The 13,605-nt window shown below is 34.7% G+C and overlaps 1 protein-coding gene across 4 annotated transcripts; it reads right to left on the minus strand.

Moving 5' to 3' along the window:
- Positions 1-345: 345 nt before the first annotated feature.
- LOC110707955 (CBL-interacting serine/threonine-protein kinase 24-like) lies at positions 346-10,615 on the minus strand. Of its 4 annotated transcripts, XM_021886045.1 has the most exons (16): positions 10,427-10,615; positions 10,077-10,324; positions 8,783-8,845; positions 8,617-8,688; positions 8,317-8,424; positions 8,071-8,145; positions 7,937-7,990; positions 6,540-6,665; positions 4,880-4,969; positions 4,108-4,230; positions 3,488-3,607; positions 3,111-3,227; positions 1,468-1,524; positions 1,277-1,351; positions 985-1,039; positions 346-845 (listed from the first exon to the last, which is right to left on the minus strand). In XM_021886045.1, the coding sequence occupies exons 2-16, from the start codon at positions 10,236-10,238 to the stop codon at positions 778-780; spliced, it is 1,365 nt and encodes a 454-aa protein (XP_021741737.1). In that variant the 5' UTR covers positions 10,239-10,324; positions 10,427-10,615; the 3' UTR covers positions 346-777. The 4 variants fall into 4 exon arrangements, with proteins under 4 accessions (XP_021741737.1, XP_021741738.1, XP_021741736.1 ...); XM_021886046.1 differs by having other exon boundaries at positions 1,495-1,524; positions 10,077-10,615; XM_021886044.1 differs by having other exon boundaries at positions 10,077-10,615.
- Positions 10,616-13,605: the final 2,990 nt, after the last annotated feature.

The raw sequence follows: 13,605 nt of genomic DNA on the forward strand, positions 1-13,605 counted from the left end.
TGAAGTAGAGTTGTCTGTGTCAATGTAAAGTTCAATAAAGATGAGTTAGTACTCTTTTGTCTTTAAAAATTCTCACTATTTTGACGTTAACTATCTCAGAAAAAGAGTTGAAACAAAACGTTTTAGAGACAAAGGGAGTACCAGATTATCTCTTGATTAACTAATATACTCTGTGCACAAACAACTGATGCTCTCAAACCTCGATGATGGTCACAAACTAATATGCTCCGCGCTATATTGAGCGTTACTCGCATTTAAACCATCAGAGGCTACATCCTAAAATACTTCGGTGAGCAAATTTACGAACAATGTTGCAAAAGATACTAACACAAGTAACAACGATAATAAGGATAATACGAAGTAATTTATAAAAACTTTAAAAGCAAATGTCTGCTCAAATTTTCCGCCGTGGATAATTCTACAAAACAATAGCATTACATCAACCTGAATGCCTCATGACACACAATTTGATGTTTTTGCTACAAATAAGAATGGGTTCACGTTCTAGTTTTATTAAGCAACAATTGAAGACAACTAAATACAGTTCTTAGACGAAAGTTGCCTCCAAGATCCAGTAATGCGCCATAGACGTAGATACTCAGTAAAAATGCATCAGTACATAACCCAGCGCAATCCAGAACAGGATAATGATACAAAAGAGAGAGTGAACAATTTTTACAAGGTTGATCTAGACATACAGAATGTATAAACATAGATACGTAGCACAAACTCACGATCTTTGACAGATTTCATTTGGCTCGTTGATGACAACTACCTTTAAGGCTTCGAGTAACTTCTTCGATGAAATTTATTTTCAACGCTTTGGGAACCATCTTTTATTATTCCTATAAAGTAATATACATAAATTAGATAAGGTAAACTCTGTTATTCACTGCTTGCACATATAATATACTCCATCCTATGGCTGTACACTAGTACCAGATCAGAAAGCTATGGTTCTAAGTAGACTGGAATGTACCATACCATCATTTGGTTTCCATATGATGTGATCCAGTTTAGCACAAAAGAACTTGTAGAACTGCAGACCAAGAACATAAAAGGAGAGCTTAGAAATTTGCAAGGTCATGTAGTAAATGAGATTATTGAAAAAACTCGAACGCCCATTAAAATCAACAGCCATATTTCCTTCATTAGCTACATAACTATAAAGTCAAAAAAGAAGCATATACTTTGGTGCCAATGTATGCAGCATTGCAGTCTTACCCACAGCTATCATAAAGTAGAAAAGAGCTTATAAGTATTAATAGGAGCTAACCTTGTGGTATTCAAGGGTGTCACCAGCGGCTCCCCGAACATCAACCATGAAAAGTGAGGGAGCAACTTCATAGACCTGAAATAAGGACAAAGGGATATTTAAAATACTATTAGGATTTCAAGGGGCGTAGCTCAAGTGCTCAACATTATTTTATTTTAAAAAAAAAAGAAAAAGAAAAGAAAGTGAACTACCTCTACCACCACAGCAAACTGTCCTACCTTATTAGCAGATATTCCTTCAAGTCTTGTCTACAGAAATCAATGAAAGGAAAAGGTTAGGGCTCAAATAGTTCAAGATATAATCTAACAGTTGTCTAAACCACATCTAGATCACAAAGGGAAACAAAGACAAAGAACCATTAAACTAATTGAACTTAAAAATTCGATATAAATAAGGTAGAATTTAAATAGCACGAGATAAAAATGCCCAGTTCGCTGAAGGAAATATCCCCCGGGACTTAGATCGAGTTGATTAATTTGTTTAAAAGGAGAAGCACTCCAATCCTTACCAGACAGCAGAAGCAACACTCCAATTTGGCATAGAATGTTTGCAAGTGGCATATATATCAAGCTGTTACCAAGCTTACATTAAACGACAAGAAAAACTATACCAGAAAGATGAAAAGGAGAATACATTAAGGACATGAAGTGCTCAAAATATGAGAACCTAAAAAAAGCTAAGATCAAACTTCAATGTGAAACCCTTTCATAAGACGCTCCAGATAAATAGAGTTCAATTTTAAATTATTGCACAACCTTTTCTGGGAAAATCTTTGGATATTGATTTTGTATCTTTCCTTGTATGACAGAATAATTGAAGACTCATGTTTCAAAGGTTCTGAAGATGGCAATCAGCCTCCTTATTGCTGAAAAATGCCAAATCAAGCTGTTGAGAATGCTACTCAGCCATAGGAACATGCAAGAATTCATCTCCCTGCAGGCCCTTTATTATAATGTGCAGGATTCTCAGTCCAAGGGTGCCTTTTGAAGGTCCTTGAATCTGCCATGAAATGGACACATCCTAATTTTCTCAGACGATTTTATAATCTTAAGGGGAAACTCCAGCTCCCCCTGCTTTCACTCATCCTTAATTCATCCAACAATAGGTCCCCGTCTTCAATATTCAGAAATATATAATCCCTAACTTGCACAGCTTAGATCCTCATCAAGGTTACCACCACTTATTTGAGCATTATTCACCTAGTCAGCAGCAGAAATGCCTCAGAGACTCCAACAACAGAAGTTGGGTATCCTTAGTAGAATGTCACCTCGATATCCTAACCACAACAAGCCACATCCTCACAAGGGCGAGAGCATATGAGGAATTAGTATCCCCAGAATCAGAAATTCTGTTGTCAGAGAAGCAACTCTGTTTTAAAACTAGTTAATCTGATGGAAAAGAGCTGAGAGGCCTGACCCTTACCAAACTTTACCAAAAAAAAAATGAAATGAAGACTAAGAAACTAAAAGTTGTGGATTAATTGACAATTGTCTGAAAAAAGGCTTTATAAATATTTCATTTTTCAAATTAAAAAAATAATAATAAACTTTCCAGCTACTATACATATCAGAAAGGATGACCAAATTTTCAAATGAATAAACATGTTTCAATTACAAAGTTCTAGGATATTCTCTATCTATCTAGAATATAAGTCACCAATGACACTATCATTAGGCTTATTAAATCTCAACAAATGACTTCAATACCATATTCAAGAACAATGGTATACAAGGTAAAGCGAAAGGACAAAAAACTGAGCATACAAGCTGCATAGCATGATCCCAGTTTAAATGGAGAACACAATAAGATTAACGCAGAAAATTAAGATGCACACCTTGTAGTTGCGTGTATGGACCTTGAGACCCATTGATTCAGCAACAGTTTCAATTGTCGAAATGATTGTCTTTGGAGATTCTTTTGAAACAAAGCGAGTTTGCCTCTTCACATAATCCTTTAAAAAAAATAAGAGAAAAATGTCCATGAAGTAAGCAAACTAAGGACCAACTTTTAAGCGGGCACTAAGCAGTTACCTATTACCATGACATGGAATTAACTCTAGCAATGTATAGTAACACAATGTGCTAAAAGCCAGCAATCAAGATAATAGATAACAATAAATAAAAAACGAATGTGCATCACTGCTACCAACTGCATCTTTCTTTTTATTAATAACAGTAAATATAAATGTAGTTAAGTTTGAGATTGCTATACCTGGCGTCTGTCAAATAAGGCTGACAGATTCAGACCTTGAGACAAGGTAATCATCTCAAATGCATTCATTATCATGGGGCCTCTCTCCAGGTGCCTAGTTTGCTCAGTTACAAAATGGTCCTGCAGAATAATGCCCAAGAAAACTTATAGTAAGTTACAGAATCAGACTAACCACAAAGGCAAAATAAACTGCAACGTCATAACTACAGCAGAAAAGCAGTAACAAGCATTGATCAGTTTATAATGGCTTAAAGCATAAGGGGCAGACATGAGGCATACGCTTCATCAAAGTGATAAATAAAGCATTTTGTCGAGGAAGACTACAGATGTATGCACTGTTATACTTCCTCTGTACACTTTGATCTTTACCATTCACATACTCTACTTTCTCTATTTTTAGTGATTTATACATTAGGAAAAATTGTCATGTGAGATCCTGTTAGATTCTAAAAGTATGTATTCAAAATACAGAGTTTTAATATTTTTTACCTATCGATAATTAAAGATATTAATGGTTGAAAATATGCACTAGAAAACGTGAAAAGAGAAGTGTTTCATCCAAAATACAGAAGTCTTAGGAAATTAAATGGAAACAAGGAGATCAAGGGTAAGACTATGACCTCAATGTCATTAAAAGCAGCACAAATATCATCCAAGTTAACTTCTTCTTCCACACCTTGTCGAGCAGGAATGTAATTCATTGGAAACCATGGGTCATTTCTAATTTCTTCTATTGAAATACGCTGTATCATCAAAGAAACAGAATAAGATGAAGTAGCAAGGCAAGTTTATTGGCCCAACATATTTCGGGCTTCAAAATCTGACATCAGCTCACTCATACTATTTATTCATTTTTTAATTCATAATTTAACCTTATCATAGTTAATATAATTAAAATTTATTCGAAAAAATATTGCTATTTACTCATAGAACATTAAGGACTTGAAAATTATTATTAAATATATTATTTTATACTTCGTGTATTAATATATACAATGTAGTGAATTTGATTTGTATTCTATTTAATGAAATATTAACAAATTAGATGTAGGAATTAAAGCTTTCAATAAAAAATAATTATAATAATAATCTCTCTTCTAAAAGTAAAAATGTAATACAATAAAATATAAAATAATAAACAATTTTCTTTTAACTACTATTTTCTCCTTGAATTAGCTGGGCTCAACAATGGATGACATGGTCAGCAATTAAGCATGGGGGATGGGGCACTTGTATGCTGAGAACAATTAAAATTTAAAATTCGTTTTAATTTTTATTTTATAAATTCTGATTTGAGTGTATTTGATTATGAACACAATAGTGGTCCAGGCAGTGTAACAAGATAAAAGAGAGATATCTAATTTTGATCACTAGATGGTGCTATACACTTACAGTGTTAGGATTAGGGTCAAGCATTTTTTCAATCAATGATTTTGCACCTGGTGAGAACCAGAATGGGCAAGAAAATGTGGCAGAATTTATCTACAAGTACACCAGGGAAATAATAAGATATATATGACTAATTTATTAAAGGAAAAATTTATCAATGCAAACAAAAATCGTTCATAGTAACAGCATAGTCCAATAAATTTGAATTATAAATGTTCTAATCAATGTCATAAGAGAAAGATATGCATAACACAAGTCATACAGATATACAATAGGACCTCTCAATTTTCAGAGTCAATTATAGAGGCAGTGTACACAGAACTAATATGAGCATTTAGTCACCAAATATATGGAAGTCCAAGAGTGGTCAAGGATCTCATTCTCCTCCGCGTCAGGTCCAGCTAATTCAATCTGCTGCTTCACTAAAACTGATCAAATCTCACTATTCTATATTAAAAGCCAAACCGATACAGCTTGCCTGGTGAAGAGAGCGTAAATCTTCGAAAAAGGCTAATATCATGTTGTAAGAATTGTAACTGACATCAAATTGAAGGAACAAGGGAAGTTTCAGGCACTTAAAAGCCTACAACAGCCTAATAGGATATTTTTTTAATGATGCACTAACTGGCACAGATTGTTCTGGACTATTGCAGCTGTTACATATTGATGGTATATTGGTATCAGTGAAGGCAATCAAAAGGTCAAGAAAAAAAGTAAATTAAACAAGACAGAGACACAAGAATCCAAGTTATTTCCTTCTAATCAATGAACAACGATACAAATGATCAATCAATGTCCACAAAGATTATCTCTCAAGAGGCTTCTCAAAATGTCAAGCATAAACCCTCTGAAACCCCCTAAACAGCTATTTTTATGAAGAACAAAAGGAGCAGATTTCCTAAGATGCTTGCACTAATACCCAGACCCCTGGATGACCGGGGAAAGTCCAGAAATGAAGCAGGGAGTCTAACTGCATAAAGCCATTAAGCCCCTGGACAAGCTGTAGAGCTCCACAAATCCGGGGAGCATGCCACAAACCATGCAGTAGCTCCAGTCAACAAACCCTCGTACAGACCCCTTCAAACCCCCCCGTTTGGACCATCGTTCCAGCCAAAACTCAACCTTTTGCCTCCCTTTGTCCTAAAACACATCATATACATCAATGTTGGCAACAATTATAACAGCAGCCTTGTATATAACCCACGTTATTCTGATCTAGAACAATAACAGAAACCTTCAGTTTAACATTAATAGTGAAAGTCAACCAGAATAGAAGACAAAAACAGGGGAATGCTTCACTATAGTCTTCATCAATACCGTCACAAAAGGAATTTGGATCAGCAAAACAGTAAAAAAACTTCATCTTCTGGAAGCATAAACTCAAGCCAAAAGCAGCTTCTAAAAAGACTAAGTCAAACATACCATAATTCTGCAGGTTGGATAAAGATACTGAGTCGAGCATAGCAACATAAGACCTTATATAGGATTACTTTAATAAAACATACAAACAAATAATAAAATAAATATATAAAAACCTTAATACAAGCACAGGTACCGTGACAGACAAAATATTCCAGGGATAAGAAATAACACTGTTAAAAGCATCAACTCCATAATGTTTAAAGTGAAGTTCTAGATTAGCAAACCAATACACACTGATCACCTTTTTGTACAAGGAGGGAAGGTCCGTTTCTTCGAAAGGCAAATACCCAGCTAGAAGGACATAAAGGACAACTCCACAAGACCAAATATCTGCAGCAGCACCATCATATCCTTGGCCGTTCAGAACCTATGATTTATGTAGAAAATGACCACAATAACAGACAAATGAATCATCAAATTGTTTATCAAATTGTCTAGCAAGCATAAACTGGAAAGCTAGCCTTTCACAGGAGAATATTTCAAAATCTTCATTTTAGCGGTTCAAAGAGATTAACAAAAAGGTAGCAATAGTAATAGTAGCATCAGGATTCATGCAATTACTTTATATTTAGCCATGCTTAAATCAATCCTCCATACATAACTGTCATCTTAGTAATTACAACACACATAATTAGTATATTTAGGCTGTTAAAGGTAAAATATGTATGCCAGAACTAACACAAATAATCAGTATATGTAGGCTGTTAAGGTAAATTCTAGATTCAATACTCAATATCAGTTTAAACAAATTTAACAAATATATTTAATAATTCCATAATTCCACTCCATTACCAAATTTATTTCCTCAATCGACATTTAGCCCTAATAATATTGTTCAGAGTTAATGCAAATGCAAACAAATCAATTGTAATATCTCTAGGTGACAATTATCACCATTACTGCTTGATTTTTGTTCACAACTTATACGATAAATTGGAAACTGTCAAGCAAGTAGGCCTTGATGAACTTCCTGTGCAGAATGTCCACTGCATTTTGAAGTGATTTTAAACAGTGAAGTCATTATTTGGTTGTTTAACGTTTACAGCAGGGGTGGGGAGTTCCAATATGACTGCATTTCATTTTAAGTTTGAAAAATGCTGAATGGATCCTTGTTTGTGCCAAGAAGTTCAAGGAGGACGGTCATTCATCATTCAAAAGAGGAAGGTATGACCAGTCAATTTTTTGGGTTTCTCTGAATAGAATCAAAATAGAGGAAGGTATCACACATCAATAAAAAATTCTGCCAAATCTAGCTGCTTGTTCTCAACATTGGGAGGGAACCAATGCACTTCATCACTAGGATAGTGGGACACCATTTTGATTTACCTAAAGCCCAAAAGTATTCAGTTGAAATGAATCACAACTGTACAAGATGCTTCATGGCCAAGAAGAGATATCCTACTTCTATTTTATATTTAGTTTTGGACAAGGATAATATAAACAGAATGGAACAACTGACTCCCCCTATGTGTGACACAAAAGATATACATAATTCACGAAGTTGGGATAACTCTTTTAGACATCATTGGTCATTAAAACTGAATTTCAATAACGTACAAGTATTAAACATGGTGCCAAAAGAGAGAATTGTATGTGCAGGAGAAGACACAATGATTACAATGGTAACTGATACATTACCTCAGGTGCAACATAATTAGGAGTGCCACATGTGGTGTGAAGAAGATTAACTCCCTGAGGTATAATACAATTATTAGTAAAAGCTTCAAGGCAGATAAAAATACTTCAAGGCAGATAAACTTGATAATGCTTACTTTTTGTGGTAAGGCACTGAGCCCAAAATCAGAAACCTTTAAATCTTCACGTGCATCAAGGAGAAGGTTTTCTGGCTATACATTGCAGGGTTTGGATCAAAAAAAAAAATGATCAAAAATATGCAGTCATAAAATACTTTTAAGAATATGAACAGTAAAAGATATCACCATAGATCTTGGGAAAACAGCAGAAAAAGTTCTTCAAAGATATATATTTATCAAAGTGAAGCAATAACATGCATATACCTTCAAATCTCGGTGGTAAACACCCTTCTTATGACAATGAGAGATTGCATCGACAAGCTGTTGAAAGTATTTCCTAGATTCCATTTCAGACAGCTTGCCTTTGTGAACCTATAAGCTTAATACAAGGGCAACAATAAATAACAACAAACTAATTAGTCAGAATTGATACACAATGATGAAGCTACTGGGAGGTGAACAACATAATTAGGTTGGAATTTCTCCAGAATTCTTCACCAAAAAGTCATCCACAGAATTTTAATGGGTTAATCTTTCAAGGTTTTAGCGATGGCAAAGTCTTACAATTTTATCAAATAGCTCCCCACCAGGCACAAACTCCAAAATTATGTATATTTTTGTCTTGCTAGCTAAAACCTTCAAATGTGGAAAGAAAATCAATGAGAGCATGAACAAGAGAATCCCTTAAAAAGTCCTAACCATATAAAATTTTAGCTAAAGGAGCACATACCTCATGTAATCTGACAATGAAAGGATGTCGAACAATCTTCATTATGGATATCTCACGTCTAATCTGCAAAATAATAAAAGATATTTGAAATACAGAATATTGAGACACCAACTACGTGGCTGATCCTAAAGTTCAAAGCCCAATTATCTTCAACATAAACTTCTAAGACAGGAGATGTGCAACTCCACTCAGCAACTAGATAGCTGTTTAACTGATGGGAAAAATTAAAAACAAAAGAAAAAGGAGACATCATATACTTGATGTCCACAACTCCACAAGCCATAACCAGAACAGTACTGAAAGAATTCGGCCAGCCAATGAAACTTTAAAGTAAAATCAATGATGCTCCTCCCACTCACATAGCTAACAAGCAAGAGCTTACTTCATATTGCGAAATCTTCTCTCAGGTTGCTCCCCAAAGTATTCTAGACAATCTTTAAAAGTTTTTGGTAACCTTGACAATTTTATTCGCATTCTTTGCCAACATTGTATAAACCTTAAATAGTTTACAAGCTGAAAAAAGAGTATGATTCTGATAGCATAGTTCATTTTTCCCAGCTAACATATAGCCTCAAGAACCAAGAGCACTAGACACTAACTATCCATTTGGTAAGCAGTAATAAACGACATCACTAGATAATAGATTCGCATGTCAAAGGAATATCGCCTTAATATCCATGGTAATGAAACTTTACCCTCGATATACATTATCCTATTTAAATCATCTTTCACATTCATCACCACTTGAAGATGTGGCATTAAGTAAGAATGGAAAGTTATGGAGAAATACATAAACTTGCACATGTAACTGCATTGCCATAAACATTGGAAATTTTTTCTCCCGTATACTCACTAAAATTCCTGTCTTTATTACCGTCCACCAAACCGGCCCGTAACAAAAATCCCACAATATAAACACTCCATCTCATCTAGGCCATCAATTCCCCAACTTCCCTTGTGCATTGAAACTTGAAAGGTCCTTGGGTCACATCAACATCGCCCCGGGTCCTATTCAATTGACCAGTTTTTTAGGCGGGTTTGGGTCATATTCAAGTCTATAGTCACATGACACAACATGGTCAGCATCCACTCATATTATTATCGGATCGTGTCAGGCCAAGTTCGATACGAGTCAGTTTTATCATGTCTACTTAAAACAATACCAGAAATAAACTAACAAATTAACAATACCAAAGATAAAGTAACAAAACCAAAATCTAGGAAATCACTAATTCTTCACAGTAATAACAGTTCAATAGCTAAAATTGATCAAACCAGGGAGCAAGATTAAAACCTGATCAACCATCCTATGCTTAAGAATGGTAGTTTTAGCCAAAATTTTGACTGCAACACTTTCTCCAGTTTCTGTATTGATCGCAAACTTAACCTTAGCAAAGTTCCCTTCTCCAACCGTCCTTCCCAATTCATACTTCCCTACTCTCCTCGTCGTCGCCATTTTCTGACTCCTCTCTCTCACCTCACCACCATCGAAAACTACGAACAATTCGACCCAAATTTGCGAATTTCCAGGTGATCGGAACCCTAATTTTTCACAATTGAAAAAGAAATTAGGTGAATTATAGGATTAATTGGAATAAATTACTCAACAAATTAGCAATTTGTTGATGAACAAAGGAGAATTACTATTGGAAATTCGCCGGAAAAGGAAAAGAATGAAGATTGAGGAGAGAAAATTATTAACAGTGAGAAATTGAGAGTCGGAGTTTTTGCAAATGGAGTTATGAGCTCCGGCCAAGTAGCTGATGGTCTATCAGAGGAGACAACTGGGTAATTAGCAATGCATCCTCCATTTTAATTCTTCTCTCTGCAATACTAATCGACTAACCCAATATAACACTGAACGAGTAACCCTATAACACTAGATTAGGCCCCGTGTTATACACGGTAACTTTCAATATTTATTATTAGATTAACACTATATTTGATTATAAGAATTATCTAATTGCATGCAAAATAAGATGAAAAAATCGTAATTACAAAAATAAAAATAAAATAATATCATACTACAGAAAATCGTGGGAGTATTACATGCACGACTAATATTAATAATTGCAGATTACGTCACAAAGTTATAAGTAGGAAAATATTATTACATAGTATTAGATAAAAGAATAAAATTTTTGTTGAATGTGTACAAATGGAATACCATTACCAAATAGTAAAGAAAATATAATTGCATTTTAATATTATCAAAGAAGCTTTGGCAAAAAAAAAATAATATATATATATATATATATATATATATATATATATATATATATATATATATATATATATATATATATATATATATATATATATATTTCTTGACGAGAAATTTTTTAAAAATAAAGGAGATGACATATGTCATTCTTGATTTCACCTTTAATATAATATATAGTTACAAATTTCTGTGTTAAAGTCAATTTGATACAATATAATAAAAAGATGTTTTTATTATTTTATTAATAAATTAAATTCATTTTAGTGTAATAGATCGAAAATATATATATATATATATATATATATATATATATATATATATATATATATATATATTTTAAGCAGATAATATTAATATTAATAATAATCTTTAATTGCTATAATAATATATAGATAAATTAAATATATATATAACTTTATTGTAATAAATAAGTTGTCAATTAAAAAGATATAAAAAGAAAAAAAAAGTTAGAATAATATTTATTTTTGGAAAAAGGTTTTTGGAGGAAAAAAATGACACTAGGAAGTGACATGTGTCAATCCCCGGTGTCTGTTTTTGTATTATATTATTGATTGACGAAGTAACTCCTTAACACTGACCAAGTAACTCCTATTATACTATTATACTAACGAGATATTCCCTATAATGATTGACCACAAGGTGTGGTCAGACACTTATAAGAATTTGTGATGTATGAGTGTACGATTGTAAAAGTACTCTGTATTATTTTAAGGCATAAAAAGTGTTACGAGTGTAAAGGAAAATAATGTTGATGGAATTAATCAATTGATAATGAGTTTTGGTTACCATTTTCAAAAGCCTATTAACTAAACTTGTTGTCAATTTTGGCTTCCACGTATATTGATAAGTGTATTCGTAACTTATACTTTGATTTTAAAAAACTTGTATTATTTTCTCAAAAAAAAAAAACAAAAAAAAAAAACCCTGTATTAATGTTAAAGTTTTGCTTAACTAACTCAAGCTTACACTTGGTCATTATAAGGGGTTAAACATTATGGAGTAGCATATCATAATTTTATGATTGAATCTTCTTGTAATTTAATTTGTTTTCAAAGAGAATATAATTTATAATATAACTTGGTGGTAAATCATATTCTGTATAATATTAGAATTGGTGGTTATAATGTTTGAATCTTGTATATGGACATTCTTTTTAATATAAGTTAATGACATGAAATGAGAAACAACTGGGAGGGAGTACTAACATGGCACATAGATTTTTTGTAGATTAATATATACACCATAGAATGGATAGATAAGAATATGGATCAAACTTTTCATAATTCTTTTGTATTATTCTTTATAACTTTGTCGTCGGTTTATTTAACAGGTATGATTATTATTTTTGTTAAGTACACTGCACGTAAGGATTAGAGTTTGCAAAAGTCCATTTACAATTCGTATGCATCAAAATGAAAGGTAATCTTTTCTGCTACGTATTTTGTATCATCCATTAAAGTATTAAACATACTAGCTTAGTTTGCATTATTTATATTATCAACTGTTTGGGTCCAATTTAGTCCAATTGGGCCTGGTCACTGAATGATCCAATTAAAAGCCCAAGGTTAAGGTTCAACTCTCCAAATGTGCTAAAGTCAAAAATCAACATCCTCAAAGCCATGTCAAGGTCAGTCAACGGCCCAATCAGCTTGGCCCAGCCCAACTGACTTCCGGGCCCAATCCGCCTCCTTCATTAGCCAAGGTATAAAAGCCAACAATTTGGTCAATTCTTGGTAAGACAAAAAAAGCCTCAAGCAACTAAACTCTTGCACAGCTTTCTCTCTCTAATATACTGACTTAAGCATCGGAGGGGCCTTCCTCGGCGTCCCCCCCGAGGCTAGTTTACGTGTATTTGTTGTGCAGGAAACCCTCGGCTCCTGCGTCGTTCGGACCGAGACCAAGTTCCCTCAAGATAAAAGGATCTTCCGAGATTCGATTGTTTTCATCCGAAACAATTTGGCGCCGTCTGTGGGGAACGCTACTAAATTTCGCGTCAGTCATCAAACACTCCGGCAGTCGCCATGACTAAGAGTGGAAAGAGTTCCAAGAAGGCTAAGAAGGGAGGAGGCCGGATTACGGTGAGGGAACGCCAGCCGGTTTATCCCTCCCCGGAGCAAGCCTCTTCCGAATCGGAGGCCCCCATTTCTCCGGAAAGGGAAGCCTCAAGAGGTCCTAGCCTCCAGGAGGAGAACACCTCGCACCACACTCGGCAGCCGGGGCCATCCCCGAGACCGAGTGGCTCAGGTGCGAGGAACTCCCCGCCACGCCATAGCGTGCAATCCAGGTCACATCCGCGGGAGACTCCTCCCTCCGGACCCTCCACCGAGGAAGTGGCCAGAGCAGTGGCCATCTGCATGGAGTTCCTTAAAGCTCAAGGGGCTCCAATCCAGATGCCTGATGATCACCAGCCGAGAAACCTGAAAAGGAGGATCGGTCAGGATGATGGTGGACAAGTTCCACCACATAGAGAGCTCGGCCAGAGGTGGCGAGGGGACACCCGAAACTCCAGTAAGGAGAGGAGGAGGAACCCTCAACCCTCTGACCACTCCGAAGCTCAGAATTCCATGGGGCCCTCCAA

Source organism: Chenopodium quinoa, unplaced genomic scaffold (assembly GCF_001683475.1).
Source record: "Chenopodium quinoa cultivar QQ74 unplaced genomic scaffold, ASM168347v1, whole genome shotgun sequence".
NCBI lineage: Eukaryota > Viridiplantae > Streptophyta > Magnoliopsida > Caryophyllales > Amaranthaceae > Chenopodium > Chenopodium quinoa.